This window comes from Phoca vitulina, unplaced genomic scaffold (assembly GCF_004348235.1).
Source record: "Phoca vitulina isolate PV1807 unplaced genomic scaffold, GSC_HSeal_1.0 scaffold17, whole genome shotgun sequence".
Taxonomy (NCBI): Eukaryota; Metazoa; Chordata; class Mammalia; order Carnivora; family Phocidae; genus Phoca; species Phoca vitulina.
The window spans coordinates 11,445,056-11,469,100 of record NW_022589720.1 but is presented as its reverse complement, the minus strand read 5'-3'; the positions used below and the strand labels follow the sequence as shown (position 1 = coordinate 11,469,100).

General features: G+C 47.2%; 1 protein-coding gene across 2 annotated transcripts in view; it reads right to left on the bottom strand.

The window, feature by feature from the left end:
* Nucleotides 1–24,045, bottom strand: part of TRIO (trio Rho guanine nucleotide exchange factor) — a 338,883-nt gene that overhangs the window by 66,633 nt on the left and 248,205 nt on the right. For both annotated transcript variants that reach the window (XM_032415386.1, XM_032415387.1), the window contains exons 32-34: nucleotides 22,079–22,221; nucleotides 21,394–21,493; nucleotides 9,491–9,734 (exon numbers count right to left, since the gene is read on the bottom strand). In XM_032415386.1, coding sequence (XP_032271277.1) covers nucleotides 9,491–9,734; nucleotides 21,394–21,493; nucleotides 22,079–22,221 — 487 coding nt within the window. The remainder of the gene's footprint in view (nucleotides 1–9,490; nucleotides 9,735–21,393; nucleotides 21,494–22,078; nucleotides 22,222–24,045) is intronic.

The following is a 24,045-nucleotide window of genomic DNA, read 5'->3' as shown; positions in this document are numbered from 1 at the left end:
CTCTACAGACTCAGGAAAAGGGGTGGGGAAGGGAAAAAATGCAACTGAACACACAGGGCTACATCACAATTAGAAATAATATAGGATTCCAGAGCTGCCTGGCCATGCAGCCAAGACAAATGAGCCTGTTTATGGTCCTCTTAAATGTATGAAAGGGCCCTTCAAAGAATAAACATGTTGGGTCCCCCGTCCCGAGTTTGGCTAGAAAAATTTTGGGAAAATGATGACCCCTTGAATTGTGAGCCTTGTGGAATGACCAAGCTGTCCAAAGCATCCCTGTCACTGCTGGTCAGCCCGCACTAAAACTCCCCTTGACAGCTCAGACACTAAAGTGCTCTGGTCCACACAGAATGCCAGGAAGGGGAGCCAGGATCCTCCTTCTGGACAGAGCTGGCTGTGGGGGTGATAGTTCAAAGGTCAGCTTCCTTAACCCTCTGATTACATACGGCCCTACACACCCCTCTTCCGTCCCCTCCAAAACCCTTCCATAGTGTCAGTAAAGAAGGAAGGAGATTAGACAGGGGAGGTATTTAAAAACAGTATTTTTCAAAATTCATTGTGAAATTTTAGTGATGAACTGAATCCTTCAGAAAGTACAGAGATTATTCGGAGGCTCTGGAGCCCATTAGAAAACCCACGGACAGGGCTACTTCACGAATGTTTCTCGGAGGTGACGGTGTGGTGTGGAGTCACAAGCAGCTCTGCATAAATGGAAGGCAAAACAGTAGCGCTGCAAAAAGCTGTTTATTCTCTGGAAACTACCACCCTTGAGATTTAGCGGCAAACCCCTAATTTGCACCCTTTTGACTGAATCTGGAATAAAAACACAGAAGCTGGTGAGATGTCATCTACATTAATATTCACCGTATGCTCCTCTACAGAGTTCTATGGGAAAACATCCAACACAACCTCACCTCCCTGGAGTCAGAAACTTGTGATTTAGTTTATAGGAATGATTTTAAAGAGTGACCTTATTCAAAGAGCACAGTTTTACGTTTTTTTTTTCCTAAGTGGGTAAAATGATGTTAGAGAACTCAAGGGGTTTGGTACAGATCACATGATCACGACTCCTAACAAAATTTAGAAATATATAAAAGCAAATGTCATTATATAGCATATTTACAACTTTTTCTGTTGTAGTTAATTTATGATTTGGGTGATTCTTCTTCAAAAATTTGCTTTCCATAAATGCATTTACCCTCGCAGCCATCGACAGGCTGCGAGCATTCCATCTCACAGCTGAGCCTGCTCGGCAGGGCCGGCAACGACCGCCAACGCCGCGGCGTGGCTCACGTGCGCACCGCTCGGGGACAAGCTGTGTGCACACGCGACGTCGGCATGCCCGTCAGAGGACGACGCGCATCTCTACACACTGGTCTGGAGCCGATTCTACAAGGCTTGACCGAGGCAAAAAGCCAAAACATGCTACCTTTTATGTAAAAACATGGAGGCAAGAACGTGTGTGTTTGTATTTGCCTAACAAAATACCGGAAGTAGAGCTTAGGAACGTTATAATAAAAACGGTTATCCTTACATGGCTAACAGGATTGTGGGAATAAGACAGCTCAGCTTACACCTTTTCACGATTTAATTTCTGATGCGAAATGTCTAAAAGTGAGTTTTAAAATCTGTTTTTTCTTCTCTTCTTTAGAAAACGTTCTGTATGTGGGGTTGCTGCAATTGTGTGCAAACGTCTTGCAGCCACGTTCATTGTTCTGGGAACCGGTACCGAAGCTTTGGTCATGCACCTGTGCTCCCACTCCAGAATCGGCTGGGACATCACTTTCCCTTCTCCCTGTGGTGGCAGCTCGGCTATCAGGATCTACAGCCCAAGCTAGGAAAACCCTCACCGCTTACGGGAAAGTTAGCACTGGGAACATAATGACAAAATCATCTCAGGCTTCTCTGAACACAGGAAGGAATGCAGGGGCAAAAGCCAAAACATACTTTGGTTTGTGTGGCACCCTTTTCTTAGGTGCTGTTTTATCAGGTGTTCTCAGAGCCATGATCTGCTATGTAAATCATGGTGACAAGTGCAAATGCAGTTCGACGGGGATACACTATTGTCTCCCACCGTGGACAGCACTTATTCATGGTCAAAACACTTAGTGGAAACCAGCACACAATTTTTAAACGGTTTTTCACCAAACACATCATCTCTGTAAATTTTCCCGACTTCTGCAGACCCTAATTAGAATGAAGGCATTTAGAGAGAAACCCCAGTCTGTCTAATGAACGGCAAAGCCTGACATGTACCATGTCGGGGAGCAGGCAGTTGGAAAGCGGGACTGGGGTGCCTGTGTCCTGTACCTGCGGCCACTCCCTGCCCAGCCCCTGAGTCACACTGAGGAGAGCACGTCCTACTCTCCCTGGTGAGCCTTCTCCCCTGATGATATTTCTCTCCCTAAACGCCGTCTCCTGGCCATTTAAAGCAAGTGTGGGAAGACGGTCTTCTCATTCGTTGTTCATGACTTTGCCACCTATATAATTTTGTGATCTAATATGGACAGTGTTAATACCTGCTCATGGTTTTTTCCTGTTTTCATAAACACTTTAATGTAAAGTTGGAACACGAAAATACCTCCAACATGAAGCATTCACAGAGTAATGGCCCACTTGCGCGGCTCCGTAATTACATGCTGCACAGCAAACGATCCTTAATCATAGGTCTTGAATTGATCACCTTGTCTTGGCTACGTGGTGCTCAGGAGAAGGACCACGTCTTTGTTCTTGGTGGGGCTCTGTGTTCCTCAGTTTGTCTTCCCACAGGGATTTACATTAGCAGCTGTTCTCACAGACTAAAAACCGCTCTTTTCCAAGCTAATTTTTTTGAAAAAGTATACATGTCTTCCATTATATGTATTTTTAAAGAGTATGTGGGCAGATATAGGTTTGAAACGCCTATGCCGGGGTGTGTTCTCTGATTAACGGTGGTGATCTGGCATTAAATAAATGTCTAAATACACCAGAATCACAATATAGTCAACTCAATTTTTTCTTATCACTAAATCCTTTTTAATGCCTTAGATTTTTCTGAGAACTTATTAGGTTATTTAAAAGTCATAAGCAGTTACAAGAGGTAGGAGATTTTGATCCACCTTTGGGGAAGAGTGCTTCATGATTTGGGAAAGGGGATATGTGAGTTGAACAAATTTAAACCCAGTCATCCCCAATATACTTGAGGAAATGCAAGAGGCCTCGGACGGCAGAGCTGTGTTTTTGGTTACAGAGATTTCTAGAGAGGCACCTTAGTCTCTGTAGAGCTGCTGTTTTTCTGGGTGGCGGTTGTGGGGGGGATGGAGAGCACAGGACAAGGCCATGACTCCCGTCAGGAGAGGAAAAGACGTCCCTCTGTCGGCTGCACTATGCTAGGCTGATGCTGTCCTGGGAGCCAGGGGAGTGATTTGGATGGGGGTGAGGAATCTTAGTACCTGCTTGTATTCCGAAGAGGGAAACAGCTTTGACCTGCACTCTGAGCTGGGGGGCCAGCTGACAATGGGCACAGGCTGGGACTGAAGGCGGCAGGGCCTCGGGTCCCTGGGAGAGGACACACCTGGTGGCCTGCGGAGTCCTTCCTTTCCATGACCGCAAACCTCTGCGAAGGTCCTGTCACCTGGTCTCACTTCCACAAAACGGGGACCAAGGGACATGGAAGCTGAGACCATGGGAGAGACCTGGCCTCCTCCCAAAGCCGGGGAGTGGGTGGTAGGGGGGCGGCCACCCACAAGCAGGCAGGGCCACCAGCTCACAGGGCCCAGATGCTGAGGCAGGGAGGCTAAAGACAGAGGCTCAGATGCACTGCATTTTGGGCCCTAAGGGAAACATAGCCTGATTTTACACATAGCGGTTGTGGTCAGCGGTTCCCTGAGAATCAGACGTGGAGCTCCGACCTCCAGGCATGGGCTCTAGGCACATTCACTCATTTGTTTTAAGAAATTACAAGTGATTCTGAGGGGCAACCTCTGGTATACAAAGTGCGTCCATTTCTCTGAACTTTGATGAATGGCCCCATGGAACATACCCAGATAAAGAGATGTAAGGCAGACCTCGACAGAGTGGCTCACAATGAACTGTGCTCATCTGCTCATGCAGACCCCTGCTGAGAGCACATTCCCAGGGGAGCCCTCCAGGCAAAGCTCCCCTCTGGGCCCACGACTCCAGGGCCCTTCTCTCTGTTCTCACTGCCTCTCGGTGTGATGAAAGGTTCTCTGCCTCCCTCATCAGTCCTGCTGTTGAGAACCTGGGTTGTCTGCACTTCCTCGATCTCGTTCGTAAGTTTAGCACCATATCTGCACCCACTGCTCGTGCTGAAATCTGTTTTAAAGTACTTGCAGTGAGTTCCCATGGGTTTCCTTGTGGGTCTTTGGCCCCTGAGTACATCTCATCAGGACTGTCTCATACCCTCAGCTTAGCCTTTGTGCTGAAACACTGTTAACTGCACCAAGATTTATTCCGTTCTCCCCTCACCTCCACAGACTCACTGGATACGTTTATTTTCTTCCTTTAGGGTTTTTCATTTACTTGGTAAGAAGGGACAGAGAATGTCAGGGAGGGGCGAGGGAGTAAGACAAGCCCCTCCTGTTACCTGACACAGCACACCAGGGGGAGGGTGTGTGTGCGCACAGGCGTGTGTGGCGCAAGGCCCTGTAGGACGTGTCGGGAGACTGGGCTTCTATCCTCTGAGCGACAGCACTCACTGAAGGAATCTGAGGAGCGCGGCATGATGGGATTTGTGCTTTAGCGGCAGTAAGAGAGGAAGGAGCAGTGGGGCCGGGGGGCGGGGGGGGGGGGTGCTGGCGGGCCAGCAGCGATAGTGGCGCCGGAGAAAAGAGAGTCTGTCTGAAATACATTATTTACAAGGTAACCAAATGTGGTGGGCATGCTCAGAAATTTTCCAAAAAAAAAAAGAATTATCATATGATAATTCCACTTCTGGGTATACTCCCCAAAGCAGTAAAAGCAGGGCCTCGAGACACTGGAACACTCCTGGTCACAGCAGCATTATTCACGAGGACCGAAAGCTGGAAGCAACCCCAGTGTCCATCAGTGGATGAATGGATCAATGAAACGTGGCCTACACATACCGTGGACTATTATTCAGCTTCAGAGGGAAGGGGCATTCGGGCACACATGCCACAACACGGATGAGCTTGAGGACATCATGTTGGGAAATAAGCCAGTCACAGAAGGAGAAATACCATGTGAGGACCCTCGAGGAGTCAAACGCCTAGACACAGAAAGCAGAATTATACTGGGGGAGGGAAACGGGGGTTAGCGTTCCCTGGGGACAGAGCTTTGGTGGATGGACGGTGGTGAAGGGACACCATGTGAAGGAACTTAATGCCCCTGAAGAGAACACTGGCTGAGATGGTTAAGTTTTATGTTATGTGAAAACTTGTGTGGCGTCACCACCAGCCCTGGGTTCTGGCATTGATCACGTGCCCCCCGCGGCAGGTGTACGAGTTGGGCTATCACCAGGACCGCCGGGAGAAACTCTCCAGCGCCATCATGCATGGTCACTTGGGTTGTGAAGAGAGGGAAAAGCTGAATCACTTAGCTAGAGTGGCATAAGACGGGATGTTGTGAATTGGACTCGTCAGAAAAATAAACACTACTGATATTCCTGTTTACTTTCTGTGACCAAGACTAAGTAAACGAATAGAGAAAAGTGACAAGTTTTACAAGTTGAGACAGCAGGAAAGGAAAATCCCGTGGATTTACTAAGAGATTAAAGATAATTACGTGGTGTCGACTTCAGCAGTAAATCCGTACATGATCCCCAGGGGAGCACGGGAGACCCGTGCCTGGCAGTCCCGGCAGCGTGTCAGACTCACCGGGCGCAGACGCAGTCTCCACGTCTAGGCCCCAGCCCCAGAGTCTGATGTAACACAGATGGTATAAACCGCAAACACAGGTGAGAATGGGTGAGCAGGAGGATTTGCTGAATCCTTATTCTACCTTCATGTGCTCGGTGTCCGTGTAACTGTGGCCGGAGATGCCGTGAAGACGGTGGAATGACAGCCAGAGCGAGGCAGGAATGGAACATCAAACACACATGCCGCCGGTCGGCAAAGACTGCTTCCCCAGCAGCCGGCCTCTATGGGCCTTTCCCACAAGACAGAAAGCATCTTCAACAGGATAGTGTTCACACTGGAAACTAGTTTCACACATAAAACGATCTCCTTGGAAAACAAATCGAGCAATTACATGTCTTGTTCATTTTAAGTAAGTTGTATTTTTAACCTCTCCCTACACCACTCAGTTTAACAGAAAATAAGAGAGAGACCTATTTCTTACAAATTCCAAGGACTCTCATTGTCCAACAGATTTCCCATGGTAGCAATGCTGAAAAACCACCACGTGAACCTGGGCAGTGCTCACGGTGAGTATTGGGGCCTTCTCAGATGATGTATTTATTATACTCACAGTCACAGCACAATCTTTAAAATATCATTCACAACCAAACGGACATCTGACCTTAATAGGTATGATTTTTACATTTGAAATTTATGGAAATTTAAGTTTTTTAGACTGGGGAATTACGAAAAAATTACTGAGGCAATAAAGCTGAGAAAATTCTGGAATCAGAAATTAGTATACGTGCCTCCCGCTTGGGAGATCAGAACAGTAAAGATCGAAGAAGGCATTTAAGAAACTATCTAGAGACAGATACATAATGACAACTCCCTAACTTTCACTAGTCTGGAAGTATGTGAAAGGCAAGACAACCTGCTTTCTGGGATGGTCAAGAGGAGATGCACCAGTGATGGGCACCAAGTTCTTGGAGAGAAGGGGCCACACGTAACTCCTCACTGCGTATCCTTCAAGCCCAGCCTGGGGCCCAAAATGAGATGTCTGGTAGCAGACGCACGTGCGTAACAGGTGTCAACAGCCCCGCACGCACCAATATACGAGCAATATAGTGGCATGCACTCTTTTCCAAGTAAGAGCAAGAAGAAGGGTTGTGGGCTGAGCTGAAGCAAATCTAGATCTCCTGCTTCCCAAGGTGGCAGTGGCCTCTTGCTCCCTAAGTCTCTGTGTCTTTTTCTTGGGCTTCATTCCCAGATCCTCATCCTATTTGACGAAGGTCTCTTCTCCTAGGTGGAGACCCTGGTCTGATTTCCTGGACTTGAACATGGACAGGACACTCTGGCAGAGGCCTGTCACAGAGCCCAAAGACTGCCCCTCCTCTAATCTATAGCCCAGGTCCTAACACTGCAAGCAAACAATCTTAAGAGATTCTTTGCATTACAGGAAAAATAAAAATGCAAGAAAAAAGTTAAAAATGGAGAAGGTTTCTGAGCCCCCATCTACAACAGGCTTTACTGAACGAAGATATACCCTCTTATTAAAGAAAGAGCATGATGGGGTTTCTCAGGGGCAAGGAGTAACTTCTCAGGTGCTAGAGTGTCACAGAATAAGAGACAAAAGGCCCAGGCAATAAATTGCTACTTAAACCTAAAACCCAGCAAAAACTCAACCTCCGTAAGAACTATTCAGGACAAAGTCAAGTGGGATAAATACATAGTTCTTTCCTCTTGGCTAGCCTGCAATTGTGAACACCAGGAAGCAAAGAACACACCATGGGGAAGGCACATATAAAAAGAAATCTTTCAGAACAAGTGTTATTTGTAGCATGCTTAAGCTCACCAGGGCTCCTCTGTGTGAGAAACTCGAGGGGAGAAGTTATACTTTATTTTCAACTCCAACTCAAGGACTTAAATATATTATGCAACTTTGGAAGTGCTCTGGCAATGGGCTGGCCCAGTGCAGACCCCTATTGGGGCTGAAGGGCCACAGCGGGGGGGTAGGGGTGGGTGGGTATCCATTGCTGCTCTAAACTCACAGACAGCTTCTCCAGGAATGAAAGCCCACACCTCGGCTTTTGGCCAAAATCGGAAAATTCTCTTTCTGTTTGGATCCCTGGAGAAATGATAGCCTAATTCTTCTAATTTCTTACTGGGGTGACATTCAGGTCACATTTAGGCCCTGAGGGATCTGGACCAGGGTTGTGCCCATAATTAATGAGGTGAGCTAATCAGTAACTGTATCCTGTGCAGCCTCATTGAGCTCAATGCAATGAGCTCAATGCACCTCCGTAGCCAGAGGAAGGGCCCCGAGACAGGTCATGAAGAATGCAAAGAGAGCACAGATGACAAATGGAGGGAGTGACCAGAATATTCCAAAATTAATAGAAAAGAACAGGAATATGGCAGAGTAGAGTGATCTTCTCTCAGGAAAACAAATTGCATCTCCCCAGATCTGGAAGAGTGTGCCATCTGCCAGTGTTGCAGAGAAATGAAGACTGTGACATAATATGGTTCAAAGCAGATAAACTCTACACATTCTGCACTTTTCTAGAAGCTATAAATGACCAATGTTTCTCAAAAGGGCTTAAAGTCTCAAATTTGCTTTTCACGGAGATAAAACCAGCACTGTCTAATAGAAATGTCAAGCAAGCTGCATACGCAATTTAAAATTTTCTAAGTAGCCACAGTTTCAAAAAGTAAACAGAAAATTAAAACATTAATTATAACATTTTATTTAACTCTATGAACTCTATTAGCATTTCAACCTATCATGGCTCTAAAACAGTTACACGGGGTTTTTCAGGCAGGTCTTCAAATCTAGCAGTGTCTGACACCCGCAGAGCACCTCAGTTCCAACGGGCCACATCTGAAGTGCCCAGCAGCCACATTTGTCCGGCGGCTGCCACGCTGGACATTGTGGACAAACATGCCCTCGTACTATCGCCAGGAGCCCATTACTGACCCATCTAGACACACACGGAAAAGCAGTCTTGCCACAGTTACCTTTAAATAGAAGAATCACCAAGGAATGCCAAATGCTGTTTGGTTCAAACGGCCTGTCATTTCAGGGGAAAAGTGCTTCTTTCAGAAGCCCCTGCTGTCAGAGTCACGGCACAGCCGTGGCCTTCCCCCCCGAGCCCTGCCCAACCCGCCGCCCTCTCCCTCGGGGCCAGCTCCAATCCGATGCTGCATGGGGAGCCCGGGCACTTTGGCGAGTTCTGAGATACTTTACAGGAGAGAGAGGAGGCATGGCTAAGCTCAGGGCCTGCATGCTTGATTTCCTGGGATTAACACTAACAAAATAAAAAATCCACAATGTGAAAACCTGATGAAGGAGAAGCTGAATACGATCCCACCTCCCCTACCTGCTTTCATCCCCTGGAGGAGAATGGCACCTTCTTCTTTCTTTGTGTTCTCCATTTATGAATGACACTGGGCCAAAAAGAACAGCCCCCTTTTCATTCTCCAAACGGATATGATTTTGGGAAATGAGGCAATCATCATTTCTGAGCAACATGTGAAATCCTTGTTTCCACTCCAGTTCTTGATGGGATTAGAAAGGCCCAGAGCCACGGTGATAACGGCCTGAGGCACACGGGACAAGGCTGCAAAGAAACAGGGCCAGAAGCACCAGGGTCATTCCCAGTGGGCACTAACCAGCCGTGCCTCAGGATTCCTACCTTTGTGGTTGAAGATGCCCTCCATTTCCATGCTACTTCTCGAGTGGGCGATGCACAGAGAGCCGCAGGGAACCAGGCCTTCTGCAGCGGGGGACCGGTCGGTGGTCCGCACCAGACACCAGTCAGGCTTGTCGTGGGGCCGCTCCAAAACCTCCACGGTCTGGCCACGGCGGATGGTCAGCTCTGTGCTGTTGCAGGCGGTGAAGTCGTGGATCACCACTGTCAGCTCGCAGCCACCAGAGAGCTGGGGAGGGAGAGGGACACGTCAGCGAGGCCCAGTCACTGCACCTGCGGCAGGGGAGGCCGACCTGGGCCAGCAATGTCCTGCCACCGCCTGAGTCAGGGCTCTCCGGTTTCACTAGCCCCTCATTTCCCTTCGGAATTATGTGGGCAGTTATGGACCTTTTGGGGTTTTAATATATGGTTATGATTTTTGAGGGTTTCACGGTCAGAATCTGATACAATTTTTCATAGGAGCGTCCATATCATTTTGTGCCTGAGATATTATTGCTCAAAATGTGCTATAATAATCATTTTTAAACACAGGGCAAACTAGTAAAACCTGTTTGTAGGCTACTTGGGGGATCCCTGCACCACAGGGTGATAACATTACAGTTTTATTCAAAATTTCACTTCCGACTTGGCGTTGGAGCATCCTGTGCTATTATTGTGAGGGCTCTCGGGCACCACCTGGGTCCAACACGGAGCAGCCACACAGCAGGGAGACCGAAGAGGCCACGAGATCCCCACATATGGGCAGAGCATGCCTTATTCTCTCTGCAAAACCCTGCAAGAGCACCTCCCCAGGTGTCCCTCCAGGACACCTCTTAGTGGGCGCTCCCCGCCAATCCTCTCCAGGCCCCTGCCCACGCTGTGCTTCAGCATGCCAGCCCATATGCTCTATGGACGCTGGCTTCTTCCTCATACGCTGTGTTTCTGGCCTGAAGCTCCTTTCCCTTCTTCTCTCCTCTCACTAAGCTCACTCCCATTTTCTGTCCATTAAAACTCTACTAATGCTTAGGCCCTTCGAAGCGAATCCACGAACTCCAGAAAGATACATCCACGCCATGATCTCTGCTTATAAAACAGGTGTGTGGCCTTCTCGTGGCCACTTGCTTACTGTGGCCTGTACCCCATATGTCTGCCCCTCAGACTGTTCACACCATGGGGACAGCTCATATACACTCACACTAACATCGGCCCTCCACGAGAATGTTATGAACCAGCTCCCCGTCTTTGGATTGTCCCCTCCGGCTCTTCAATCCAGGTAGCCCCGGTGGCTCCAGCTCTGTGCCCCGATATGGCTCTGTAACCACACATTCTACGCTGAGGACTCCCCAAGCAGACATCCCAGATGACAGCTAGACACTGTTTCCCTCACCATTGTGGACATTTCCCTCCAAAGCACTCAGCCCAGGACATGACTCATTACCCACCTCCCCAATTTGTTTATCTTCCAGTGGTGCCTTTTGGATAATGATATCACAATGAAGTCACCCAAGTTAAAAACTCTTACTCTCCAAATGCCACCAAATAGACCTAAGGCAGGCCCTCGGATTACTTCCTTCCTCTGCCCCACCATGCCACATGTCCTGTGGATCTTACGGTGGCCTCCCGGCGGCCTCCCTACCACACTCCATGGAGGCTCACCTTCCAAGCCAGGGGAGCACTGCTGGCAGTTGCCTTTGTGAAATGTGAAGCCTCCCATTCGAGCACCTCAGGCCTCAACTGCCGAGCATGGGATTCAAAGCTCCCACAGCCAGGTCCCAGCCCGCCCTGCCAGGCATGTTCGCTGGCTTCTCCTCACGTGACCCACAGCCTGGAGTGCATCTTCTCTGAGGTGCATCCTGCCTGCACTGTGTGCATGAGGTCCTGTCTGCTCAGAGCCCCCTCGTCCCTGCTTTGTCTATTTTAAGCTCCGCCCACCCATCAAAGCTCTCTGAGAAGTTGCTCCTGCATCTACCTTAGCACTGAGTGTTTAAATAAATTGTCACAATTCTGAAATGAGCCATGTCTTGGGTTATGTATGTGTGTGCCCTCAGCACCAGCAAACAGGCTTGTTGTTTTTCTGTGAACTTTCCATGCCTGGTCCGTGAGGGGAGAGATGGGGCCCATCCTGGTCACCGCTGAGCCCCAGTGCCCAGAGCGGCAGGTACGGAGTCCGTACGAGGCAGCGTTGATAGGCTGAACGCCCAGCTCGCCCAGTGCTTTGCATCCAGCAGCAGTCCAACATTTGCGGAAGTGAAAAAGGCCAAATAGGCTTGCTCTAAAAATGAAGGCACTGCATTTGAAAAACCGAAATAGAACGTGACTTCAGGAGCTAGCTCTGCCTATGTTCAATATGCCACATGCCCGGGCTTCTGTCCCCCTGCATGGCAGGAGAGCAGGCGGGCTGGGCTGTGGCCCGTGGGTGGAAGGGCCGGCCAGGCCCCATGCTGGGAAGCAGCCTCGTTCCAGAGGCCTCGCAGCTCCCCCGCGCTCGCAGAAACCTGGGAATCCGTGCCTCCCGCACAGGCTCACGGCCCCCTGTCATGCCCCATGCTATTCATTATCCTCCTGTTCTAACAGCCTCTCTTTGGAGAGAAAGTTTAGATATTTACAATAAGAAACACATGTCCAGAAGACAACCACAGAAAGCAAAACACAACAAAACTCTTCCATAATAAAGCACAGATATCAACAAGATGAACTGTCTTTGCTAGGCCACAAAGGAAATTTCTCACAAATGTTTAATCCCCTTCTAAATGGTATAAATTCCTCTGTGGGAAACCCATGCTAAATCTTACACGTGTCTCTGTGAACAATCGAAGATGCTAACGTTAAAAAGCTAAAGGTAGAGGCCCAGGCTGGAGAATTTTCCTTGTGAAACCCCACATTATCGAAGTGGTTAATCCCTGTAACAAAAAGGAGGAATGTTTCCTGTCCCAGGGAAGGTGTGACCAGTGAAGGAGCCGCAGTATGGAGTCCAGCGTGCTGAGGCCCCGCAGGGTCCATACTTCCTACGGCCCCCTTCAGGCCCCCTTCAGCTCTCCCACGGCCACCAGTGACCTGCCTATGCATGTGGGTGCGCAGCGCGTCGCCCCCTTCCCGGAGCCCCAAGCCACCAGCCCCTCACGCCGCCTGGACGTTTCTCCACCCCCCGCCCTGGGAAGCACAACTTCAAGACACATTATCTCATCACCAGCCCTTTGCTGGCTTCATTCTTGAGCGTTTTATTAATTTCTCAGACTGCTCAAAGCCACGTGGTGCATTCTGCGGGTGGGGGAAGGGTGGGAAGGAGAGAAAGGGGCTGCCCAAGAAGAAGCGGAGCGTTAAGCTCGACTTTATTTCTGGCACTGATGCCTTAGCCCCTTACAGAGTAATCAAAAACTATTGGAAACATCTGTGGACTTGACCGAGCATAAGAAATAAAAATCAAGGCTGTTCTGACAAAGAATCTCATACTGAGTTAAAATTCTTTTTCAAAGACTTTAGAGAACTTACTAACAGAATCTAGTACAAGAATCTGTTCTCAAACAGTGCTAAAATTATCGTTACAAAACATCATATCTGTTTGGCTTTACCATGAGAATCTCCTTCACAAATCTAAGGATGTTTTCTAAGGCACAGAAGTCCTGCGGATTTCTGTCTCAATGTTCACATCTGAATATTTTAAACTTACTACAAAACCTGCCTTTAAAACCAGTTTGCTGACTTAAAAAAAAAAAAAAACTTTGAAAAATAAAGGACTTAAAGTAACTATTTTGAGGAAGCAATGCAAATCATTACTGCCTTTTAGGAACTGAATTCCTAAGGAGAAAAAGTTCAGATAACAGATGCCATGAAGTGTGACCGAGATTGTATCTGTTTTCAATGCTACTTCCATCACCAGTGACCCAATTTCATTACTGTGCTGAGTTACCATTCCACTGATCTAGTTTACAACTCACTTCTCCCTTCCAAGCGTACCTTGAGAACGTTTTCACACAGGACCTTGTTCACTTCTGTGGGTTTTATGGACTTCTATCAGGGGCTCCTTACCACATGCACATAGTTTAGGATTGCAATTGATGAAAATCTCAGTTTCCATGACTCACGTTAACTCTTGTGAAATTCACATCAGAAGACAGTCCTCCCCCCACCCCCAATCTTTCTGCTTTTCTCCTTTAAAAAACAACTGTGATGACTAAAAACCATGGCCGTGAACGGGCCTTAGCGCACAGACCATGGAAACCAGCCATGAAATACCTCCTGCAGGACCAGACCACCTTGTGTCCCTCGAAGAGGGCTCCCAGGTCTCTCCAATGATCCAATGACTCAATCAGCGGAATCAAACCAGGGTCCCTCTGCCTGAATTCTCTCCAGAAAGACTGAATGTGAACAAGCTGTGGGCTTTCACCCAAAAGAATGAAATACTCATCTCCCATCATTGGCATGCTGAATCTTCACCACACAGAACAGAATTTTACTTTTTATGTTTTCTGGAGAAACCACATTATATTGTTGCTTTGCCTGAACCCAGTTAATGGCAGTGACTAAACTGTTTTAGTCCCCACGGCTGGGGAATTCTCAGCCCACCGCTTCTCAGAGAATCCCCTCCCTGGTGCATGACAACGAGGCAGTTTGATGTTGCAAGAACACAGTTTGACGGCAAACAGCTGACGGCACTCCCAGGCGAGCTGTGGGGCAGGTTCTGCTGGAAGAAGAGCAGGCTCTTCACAACGGCCATGGTGGACGATGCAGCCCCTGCTGCAAATGATTCTACTTCAAGAACCGAAGATCAACTGCAGGTGGGTGTCTGGCCAATTTTCTGAGAGCAATTCAAAAGGAAAGTGGCATTGTGGTCTAATAAAAGCCATTTTCCCCCAAAGAACAAAGTATATCAACTCTGTGAACAGTCCCATCCTACAGCCCAGTACGGTTCAGTCATTCAGAAACCTCACAAAAGAGTCTTGCGGTTTTGTGGAGGTTTCACACAGAGCGGACCAAAGACTGGTTGCTTGGTTCAGGGGATTAGAGAGTACAGCTCCATTACCGGCAATGCTTCCAAGAGGGAGGCCACCTCTGGCAGCCAGAGAGCTCCCCAAGGAAATGCATCCCACCCCAGGCTCTCACCCACCCAGGCTTCTCACTGCGCAACTTCATGGAGGCTTGGGCCGCAGAGCCCACGCTCACCCCGACCCCGACGCCAAGTCCATGGGAGAAGCCTTCACCAAAATCTGCTGCTGAGTTTCAGGGAGGACCACTGTCATGGGCTCTCACACATCGAGGGTACAGAAAGAAATCTGTGAGAACTGAACAAATGGTTAATAGGGTAAATTTTACACGGTTTTTACTATACACACACGCAAAAGAAATCTTTGAGAGAATTTTTCTTTTTTTCCCAAAAGCAGCAGCTTACCATACCCAACATTTTATCCAGAAAAGAAATACTGAGTGTGGTATTCAGGGACGTTAATTCTTCACTCTTTACTGACGTGATCACGCACTGATATGAAAATAATCACGCACGTTTCCTGATATGAAAATAATTCTTGGAACCAAGGCCTCCTTGACTGTGTGATTGATATACATGAGGTGGAATGGAAAATTAGATGTAAAAAAACCCAATTTAAAAGCCACAACTAAAAAGGCAAATTTAAATGTAAAAAGTCAGGCTAACTGGAGACAGGACAGCGATTATGTATCAGGCTTCAAGGCTTCACAGACACTGACCTGTGCCAACATCTCATTTCCCCTCGCTCACATACTAGAACGAGAAATGCTAGCACCTGCTGAACAGGCATGGGGGCGGGGGGGGGGAATGAACAAGCATAGGGGGTTCATGCCGAAAAAGGCGCAAGAGCTGGAAAGTAGACAGCTGACCACCACCATTACCTTAAGTCATCTGGCCTTGGAAAACAGGAAGCTTTGTAAGACACTTTAACCCACAGAAACCTGTTTGCTGAGTTTTCTGAGTGAGCAAGACCATCCTTCATCCAGAAAAGTTAACGTGAGATGACTCTTTGTCTTTGATGGAGGGACACCAATGCAAAGAGCTAAGGAATGACAGCCAGTTAGCCAGCTGACTGGGCTTCTCGCCAGAAGGAAGAACAACTAGAATAAACCTCCAGCCTCAAGTCCAAATCAAAACTATGTCATGACCTTCAATAGTACTGTACTGATCAGTACTGTAAAATTTACATTAAAAGCACTTTTCAGTGTACCACTATTTTAATAAACACTCTTGTTACATTTCTACCCAAATTTTGTATTTAAAAAAAAAAATCTGTCTTTTCTTAGAACTGAGGCTTTCTGGGGCGCCTGGGTGGGTCAGTCGGTTAAGCATCTGACTCTTGATCTCAGCTCAGGGTCTTGATCTCAGGGTCCTGAGTTCAGGCCCCACACTGGGCTCCATGCCGGGCATGGAGCCTACTGAAAAAAAACGGAAAAGAAAAAGAACTGAGGCTCTCTAGCGTGGGCAATTCTGTTTTTCTGATTAACTAAAATTATCAAAGACTACACTCCACTTTGTGGTTTTATGAAAGCACTTAAAAAACTTGTCAAAAATTACAAAAAACCACAGCCACTAAGGAAAATTAAAAACAAAGATTAGCAAAAGGAAGAAACAAACACCAGGTGTGCTCCATCACCCAGGCTGCTGGTGGGGGCAGGGGCCTTGTCTCCCTGTTCATTCCTGTGCTGAAGCACCTGTCCTGGGCTGGACCACAGTGGGTGATCGACAAAGATGGGTGACATCTGTGAATAGCATGCAGTCCTTTTATATGCCTGTGTCCACAATGCAGCTAATTCTGTAGGGTTAAAGATGAGTGTGTGTTGGGGGGGTGGGAAATGTTTTGAGCAGGAATCCCCCCTCTTCTTCATTGACCCCCCCACTCAGTATGGGGTAGTTTACTGTCGAGCCCCCACAATGCTTACGTCCAGGCACTAACACTGAGCAATTTATTCTTAGGGCAGCTTCTAGCTCCTAACAAACACAGCTCCAAATCCACTGCAGTCAAGAGCGGGCAAATACGAGGACAGAGAGACCGACACAGAGAGTGACTGGCAACAGCTAGCAGTGAATATCAACAGTCCAGGAATGAGGGAGAAGGCAGCACTTCTAATGATGAAGACATAGCAATAGCTAATATTCATTAAGTGCTCAGTACATGCTAGGCACTGTTCTCAGCACATTACACATTTTCAATATTCACAGCCCCATGAGCTGAGTAGTTAAGTATTGTCCCCAGTTACAGATGAAGAGACTGAGGCACAGACAGGTGAGCTAACTGCCCAAGGCTGCTAAGGAGCAGAGCCCAGAGGTCTGGCTGGCGAGCACTTCCTTGTTCCTAAGCATCTGCTATGTGATGCAACCACACTGTCACACTCTGAGCAAGTCTGGGGAGACTAAAACTCTGTCCTGGAGAAAGGCTTCCGAATTAAAGCACTCGCTGTCATGCCCACAGAGGGGCACACCTACATGAGGTCCTAGGAGACTGAAAGCTCTGGCAAGGCCAACAGCTTGAGCTCCTCCTAAGAGCCAAGGCACCCTCTTGCTTCCAGCACTTTTGGCCAGCAGGAGAGCTCGGAAGGCAAGCTGCGGAGCTCAGAACCAGGGTTCACGTGGCTCCTGGCAGGGCTGCTCTGTGCCAGGTGCGCAAGGGGGGCTGGAAGGAAGCAGGTGGTATTTCCTAAGTAGGCTCAACGCAGGTTTCCGCTCTCAAAAACGTGAATTTGGCCCCATTTTAAAATGTGTACACTACAATTTACATAAATCCAAGTTCCTGTCGTTAGAATGTCACTTCATAGAGAAAGTTGGTTGACTTTTTAAACTACATAAAATCTCCTATCCCCAATATAGTGCTATATAGACTTCATTAAGAGTAACTGAAACCACTTCCTCTTTTAAATATGTGGATTCATATATTCACATTTTAAGCTTAGGGCAGTTCATGCCAAGTATCAGTCTCAGTTGAACTTCTCATTCAGTAAAAATAAGAACTGCTTTACCTTCGATGTAAAAGAAAGCTCACACTGGCCCCCGAAGGCTTGGGTCAGCTTGCCCACAGGCCCCCTCATCTTGCTTTGGCGATTCATCTTGACCCCAAGATGCTTTGTTCTAGAGTAGCCTATATTTGATTCCTGTATTTTCTATTTTCTTTATAAGTTTTTGTTATGTAAAATGAACCACAGACTAATAAGGCAAACAGAAGGGAAAAGGTTAAAAATGCTTCTTTAATACACTAAAATATTTAGCTCCATATCCAGCGCTAATGTGAAATAATAAGGTCTAGACTCTAGCAGGTAATTAAATCCACATTTTGTTCCTGGCTTTAGCTTTCCGCTGCTGGGTGGCCCTGCGAGGGTCATCCGACCTCCCTCATCTCCTCGGTGTCCTGAAGGCTGGCTCAGCATTCTCCTCCCTACCTCAGGGAGACAAGCTCAGGACAAATGAGATAAGAATCTGGCAACAATTTGATTTCTTTGGAATCCAAATTATATTTTCATAAGATCATTTTATCAGCGTTAAGTACCATGAATATGGGCAAGAATCACTGCTAAACTTACTTTTGGAACAAGGAGATGGCATATTTTAAACCTGATGTTTTCAAAGAAAGAAATGTGCTCATGAGGCATGTGGTTTGTATCTGTAACATGCCTACTCAGCTCTGCGAACAGTGCTCCCTGGAAAGAGGGCGTCTCCAGGAGCCCCTCCTCAACAGACTCTTCCAGAAACATCCTGTGTGCCTCATCGAGAATTACTACAGCACTGGGCAGATAACTTTTCCTTACGAATTCTCCAAGAGGCCGAGTCAAAAACATCCCCCCACCCAGTTTCTGAAATGAAACCAAAGTCCTTGATAACAACTAACTCATAACCAGGCATCATATATTAAGTCCAACAGGCAGAATATGGTTAAGTAATTTCCCTCGCCAGATCTATCTGCCTGTGTCATCAGAGGCTGCTTAAACCTGAAATAGGCGGGGTGGAAAGAACCCTGAGAGAAGAAAAGTTACTGCCATCAGAGAGAAGGGGGTTTTCTGGCTAAGCCTAGTTCAGTCAAACAGTGCGTTTTACAAGCTGACTTGAAAAAGGATGCAGTTGCCTAATTTTCAAAATGTATTTTCCTGACTCATCTACAACCCTGAAATATCTACTAGAAGTATAAAACGGGGAGAAAGCAACAGGAGAACCCTCCGGAAGCAGAGAACACAGACATACTGGCATTCATGTGGTAGCAAACACATCCTTTCTCTCACATAAGGCCAAATGGGAATGTCCTCTTCAAATCATCATGAAATACCACATGCTATTTATTCTCATCCTAAATACAGACCCCAAGAACTGAAGAAGGTTAACTAGCTGCAGTTCTATGGTCTTAGGAAGACAGTTCATCCCTTTTTGGTACTTTTGAGCTTATCAAGCACCTATGATCTCAGTGAGGGATCTTTAAGGAAATACATGCCAGGTCCACTTAAAAAACGAGTTCTGGAGTGTCATTACTTCCAGATGGCTAGGAATCACGGGAACGTCAGGCTGGGAGCTGCCGGCGAGAGAGCCTCTGTACAGCGCGGGTGGAGGGGCTGTAGCTGCAGAAGTGGTCCTCAGGGAGTTCTGAGCTACACACTGAAGTTTAGAGATCATGCACTAGATGAGGGAAGCAGAAAATGGTGAATTACCTCCACAGGTAGAAGATTCAATAGATAGTTCTTTAAAAAGCCTAACACCCCGGTAGACTCCCAGGGTAAGACGGTTAATTCCTGCAAACCTATACTTTTCTGGTAATGATTCATTCCTCCTCTCTCACTGGGGACAAACAGAATTTGCTATCATACTAGCTTTAGAATAATGCCTCATTTTTCTATAGGACTCGTGCAGGCCTGAGTCCAAGTTCACATAAGCCTATCATATTACAACAGATCCGAAGCACAACTAGTTACACTCTTCCTAACTCCAGGATAGAGCCTTATTTCTGTGAACTGCAGTCAGCCACACCTCAGGGGATGAGGGCTCGGACAGAGTACGAGTGCAGAAATATTCCACAGGCCAGAAAGCACAGCACGCAGCGGACCAACTCCATGTGAGTGGGAACAGGAGTCAGAGCCCCTTACCAGACACAGGGGGCATTTTCAAACCACCACTGACACCCACCCATTTACACAGATACCACCTGAAAAAACAGTCACCCTTTCTTTTTGGACCAACCTCCAGGAAAGTCTTAACATACGTTTCAAAAGGCAAAACATACGTTTCAAAAGGCAAAACCTTTTACATGTATTTATCTGTTTGGCAATTTCATTCGAATACCTTATTTCTAGAAAGTAAACTTTAAAACTCATTTCTAGAGTAAGCCCAGACCAGATCCATGAAGAGTGTATCCGGAAGAACGTGCACTTGTTAGCCTGATGGGCCGATCGATGGTCAGAGTGGGGATGCTCATCGGCGAGTCTGTGAGGGGTGAAGGAAGGTGGCCGCTCCCCTCAACCTGAACTACTGTTATTTCCTTCAGGTGGGAGTCTTGCATAAACGGACTGCTTAGAGAACTCAGGCACCTCGATTTTTTTTAAAGAAAATAATCAGAATTACTCTAATGAAATGTTTCCAAGTTCAAACTTTATTTTCTTAACTAAATGGCTATGGGGCGGGGCTGCAGGGAACACTGCTACTGCACCCCAGCTGCCTGACATCTCATCTCTCTTCCTCCTCATTACTACCACTGGCAAGACATGTTTGCCTCTGGGCTCTGAACAAAATAAAATGAGACACTGTTTTTCTTCTCCATCCTATTACTCTGACCATTCTAAGTTCTAGGACTCACAATTTAGTAAACTCAAAAAAATTGAATAGAAAAAACCAAATGACTCAAACCAGGAGGATTCTGAGAAAGAAATCGTTGTAGGGGAGCAATACTTTTAAACGCACTTACTTCTCTCTTGGAAACTGCATTACACGCCATGAATCCTCTGCAAAATCGAGTGAGAAAAAGCCCCCCATCTGGGCCACTGGGACTTGCCATCGGAAACAGTCCCTGATACTGGACCCTCTCCTAGGTCAGCAGTCGCTTCCAAAGGACGGTGAAGTCAGGACACTTCCTGGCTACAAACGAGGGGCTGTGCAAACACCAGGCAAAGAACAGACTCCCGCGTGCCCCCATCAGGACGAATGTCTCACATAAGAAAGTACAGCTTGCATCACACAGTGGGAAACACAGGAATTCTGAACTGGTGGCACATTAAGTAAAACCCCTATTTACTATCAAATAACCTTTTTGGAGAATTTGGTCTAGCAGTTTAGAAACAGGACACGTGCTCACCTCAGCGGGAACAGAAGACTTACTTAGCTGACGTGAACACCCCCCACTGGCTTTTACAGATGACTCTGGTGGTCTGTGCCTCACCTTAGCCTGGATTCCACATTCTCCCACCGATTTCTTTTGTTGGTTTTGGGATTCCATCAGGACAGATCATGAGATACTCTACCCCTCGGCTGTTTTCTGATAGCGTTTCCTGCGTCCTGCCGCACCTGTGTTCTGAGGCGGAGCCGCAGGGCCCACCTGAGGATGCCGGCGCCCCTACCGAATCACAGCAGCTCCACTTTTCTCATCGGGGCTCCGTGAAGCATTTAACCTAAAATAACTGGTTTTTCTGCTTCATGTAAAATTACAAAGCTTAAACACCTGCCCTAGAACACCCTGATAGAAAACCCTGTAATGACACTGGGAAGGGCAGGCAATTTTTCCTGAATCCTCAAACTTTACCCCCGGCACCCCCAACTTTTTGTCCTTGCTCTGCTTCTGGCACCACTCAGCACGTAGCGACTGTTTGGAAATGTTGGTGACAAACTGTCATTTATAGATAGAAACAGGCTGCTTCTTATCGGATCCAAGACTAGCTATTACCACCCCCCCGCCCCGCCAAAGAAAGTGCTGGTTACAGCTCACCTTATCACTGTCCAGTGTGTTCTGAGACGTCCGTGAGGCGATGGAAATTGTGTCTGGCTGGCTGCTCCCGTCGCCCTGGCTATCCAGGTCCTCTCCATCCCTGAAGAAGCAAACAAACTGTTCATTCCTGACACTGCCGGATTTCTCAAGACGAGTGGAGAGCCCGTCGGCCGCTGGAGGCCGATTTGTTCAAAGAGGCGCAAATCCGTCTGCGTGACGCTGCCACCAGCATGGCGTGAGCGGGGACAGGAGGCCACTCTTGGCTACGCGGTGGCTGCCTGTTGCGTGCCGGGCGGTGTGTCCAATGTGTGTCCTCCGTGTACGCGCACAGTGGGAAGACACAGTTGTGGTAATTTCCAGCTCAGAAATGAGAAACATGAACGTCTAAGATATGATACAGCTTGTCCCGGTCCCACGCACGACCTATATATGCGTCCAGACTCACACTTGCAATGAGAAAGGGCAACAGAAAGGGATGTGCATACTTCATTTACTTAAAGCCGAAGGAGGTTCCCGTCTTGACAAAGCAATTTCACTGCTAAGAATGATGTTATATATAAACTGTATTAAAAAAATAGTCCTCAAAATATTTAAGAAAAATGATCTTTGAAAAACAGTAAGTTAACAGTGCCTTGTTCCCTCCCTACTAAATAAACAAACCTCCTCCCAAATCCCCAGCACTTACCTCCTTCCCTTCTGCCTCGTGGCCGGCGCCGTTTTGGGGATGTGAATGGGCTCCTTCAGGGCTCCCTTCAGGTGAATAGTCCTTTCCTGTATTACTTCACGGATGTGCTTTATCCAGTCCTGCTTGTTTTCTATACTGGAAGCCTTAACGAGGCGTGAGAGTCAGTCAGGATACAGAAGCTGCCCCTTCCAGAACCCGCACTAACCATACTCAGGTCTCCCACATTCCTTGTTTCCCATTTTCAAAATAACTTTACAGCAACCACATCCCATGTTTAATTTGCCATTTTGAATATTTTTCAGTCAAAACCATTTTTATTTTATAGCATATATGTTACTCCAGATCTCTGAATATTTTAATAATCAATCATTCCCCAGCCCCCAAACCTTTTAAGCAGCTCTGAGTAAATATGACAGTGCAGCCAATCCCAAGCCCAAGTGTCTCTGAAGCTATTCCGGCAAAGACTAGTGGTCAGCGGTTCCCAGCCACATGCGCTTGTGCCCACATCTTGCTGCCTCATCCGCTGCACTCTGGAAACTACACATGCGGATGCCACCGTGCCCCCACCTGCCCCTGTGTTCACTCCCACAGCACTCTATGGAGTCAGGGCCCCCTTATCCTTGCGTCAGAAATGTGTCCGAGGTCACCCGGCTGGCACGGGAAGCAGCTGGAATTCTCAGGCTGGCACTGGACGGACACCATCCACGTGGAAGACAGAGCCCATCCTCCCAAGCTCTGCTTTCCCCTACCTCTGGTTATACCAGTAGCATAAACCAGTTAACCTACTGCCAATTACAGACAGTGGGTTTACCTCAACTTCATTACAACTTTCGAGAAATATTTTCTGAAAATGATACATAGTAGATATTTAATAAGCATTTGTTGAATGAACACATAAGGCAGCACTCTTTCCAGATTTTTTCCCTTTCACTTGGCCTCAGAGGAGGTTTCTTTTTTCTTTTTGCATGTTCTAGGCCTTAGTAACAGTTTTTAATTTCCTTGTGGAAAACATCAACCTCCTATGACATAAGCATAATTCCCTGTAAATGACTGAAACAGTCGTCAGAGGGATTATAGCTGAGATCCTGACCGAGAGGGAGCATTTTCTCATGGTGCACCTTGTCTTCCAAAACAGAAAGTCAAGGCCCATGTTGGGAAAGGAAATTAAAATTGAGAATCTTTTTCCTACGTAAAATGTTTTAACTGGAGGATATGTCTTTAAAGTCACTTAGGGCTAGGAACAGGGAACTAAATGAAGGATAAAAGGAGCCTCTTGTCCCCAAACCTGAGACCGGGACAGGAGTAACCCAAGTTCTTCTGGGGCCAGAGGCAGGGATCAGGGACTAGGGGAGTCCGCGCAGGAAACAGAGGTGTCTCACGATGCAAAACTTTGAAAACTGCAGATCTATTGGCATTTAAATGCCTGATACAAACATTCAGGTTAAACCAAGAGAAGCATCTGAGAAAGAACATTTGGCAGAGTTTAGAGACAACTGAGGGAAACTGTTACTATGGTTCAGAATAAATGCAATTCTCATGATTTAATAGAGTGAAGTGATCATTGCATTTATGGAGAGGAATTCTCCTGACCTTAAGGAAATTGAACAAGGAAAACAGGTGCCAATTTTTCAGAAATAGTAAGAGAAACGTAAGCTACCTAAATACTGAATAAAAGGTCCCACTTGTCTAAGAGATGGGAATAGTTTGTTTCGGACTCTTGGTACTCTCCGTCTGTTTAAGGAAGGATTTAGAAATCAGGTTCTCCCTTCCAGAGGACAACATAAAAAAGACCACAGCTTTGTTTTATAACTACCAGGCCATCAGTATCATTGTCATTACCACCAGTACCTCATCCTCTGCCATCATCAGCTCCACCAGCACCGCTTTCTCCCCCACCACCATCATCTCCATCTCAACCACCTCCACCTCCATCTCAGCCACCTCCACCATCACCTCAACCACCTCCA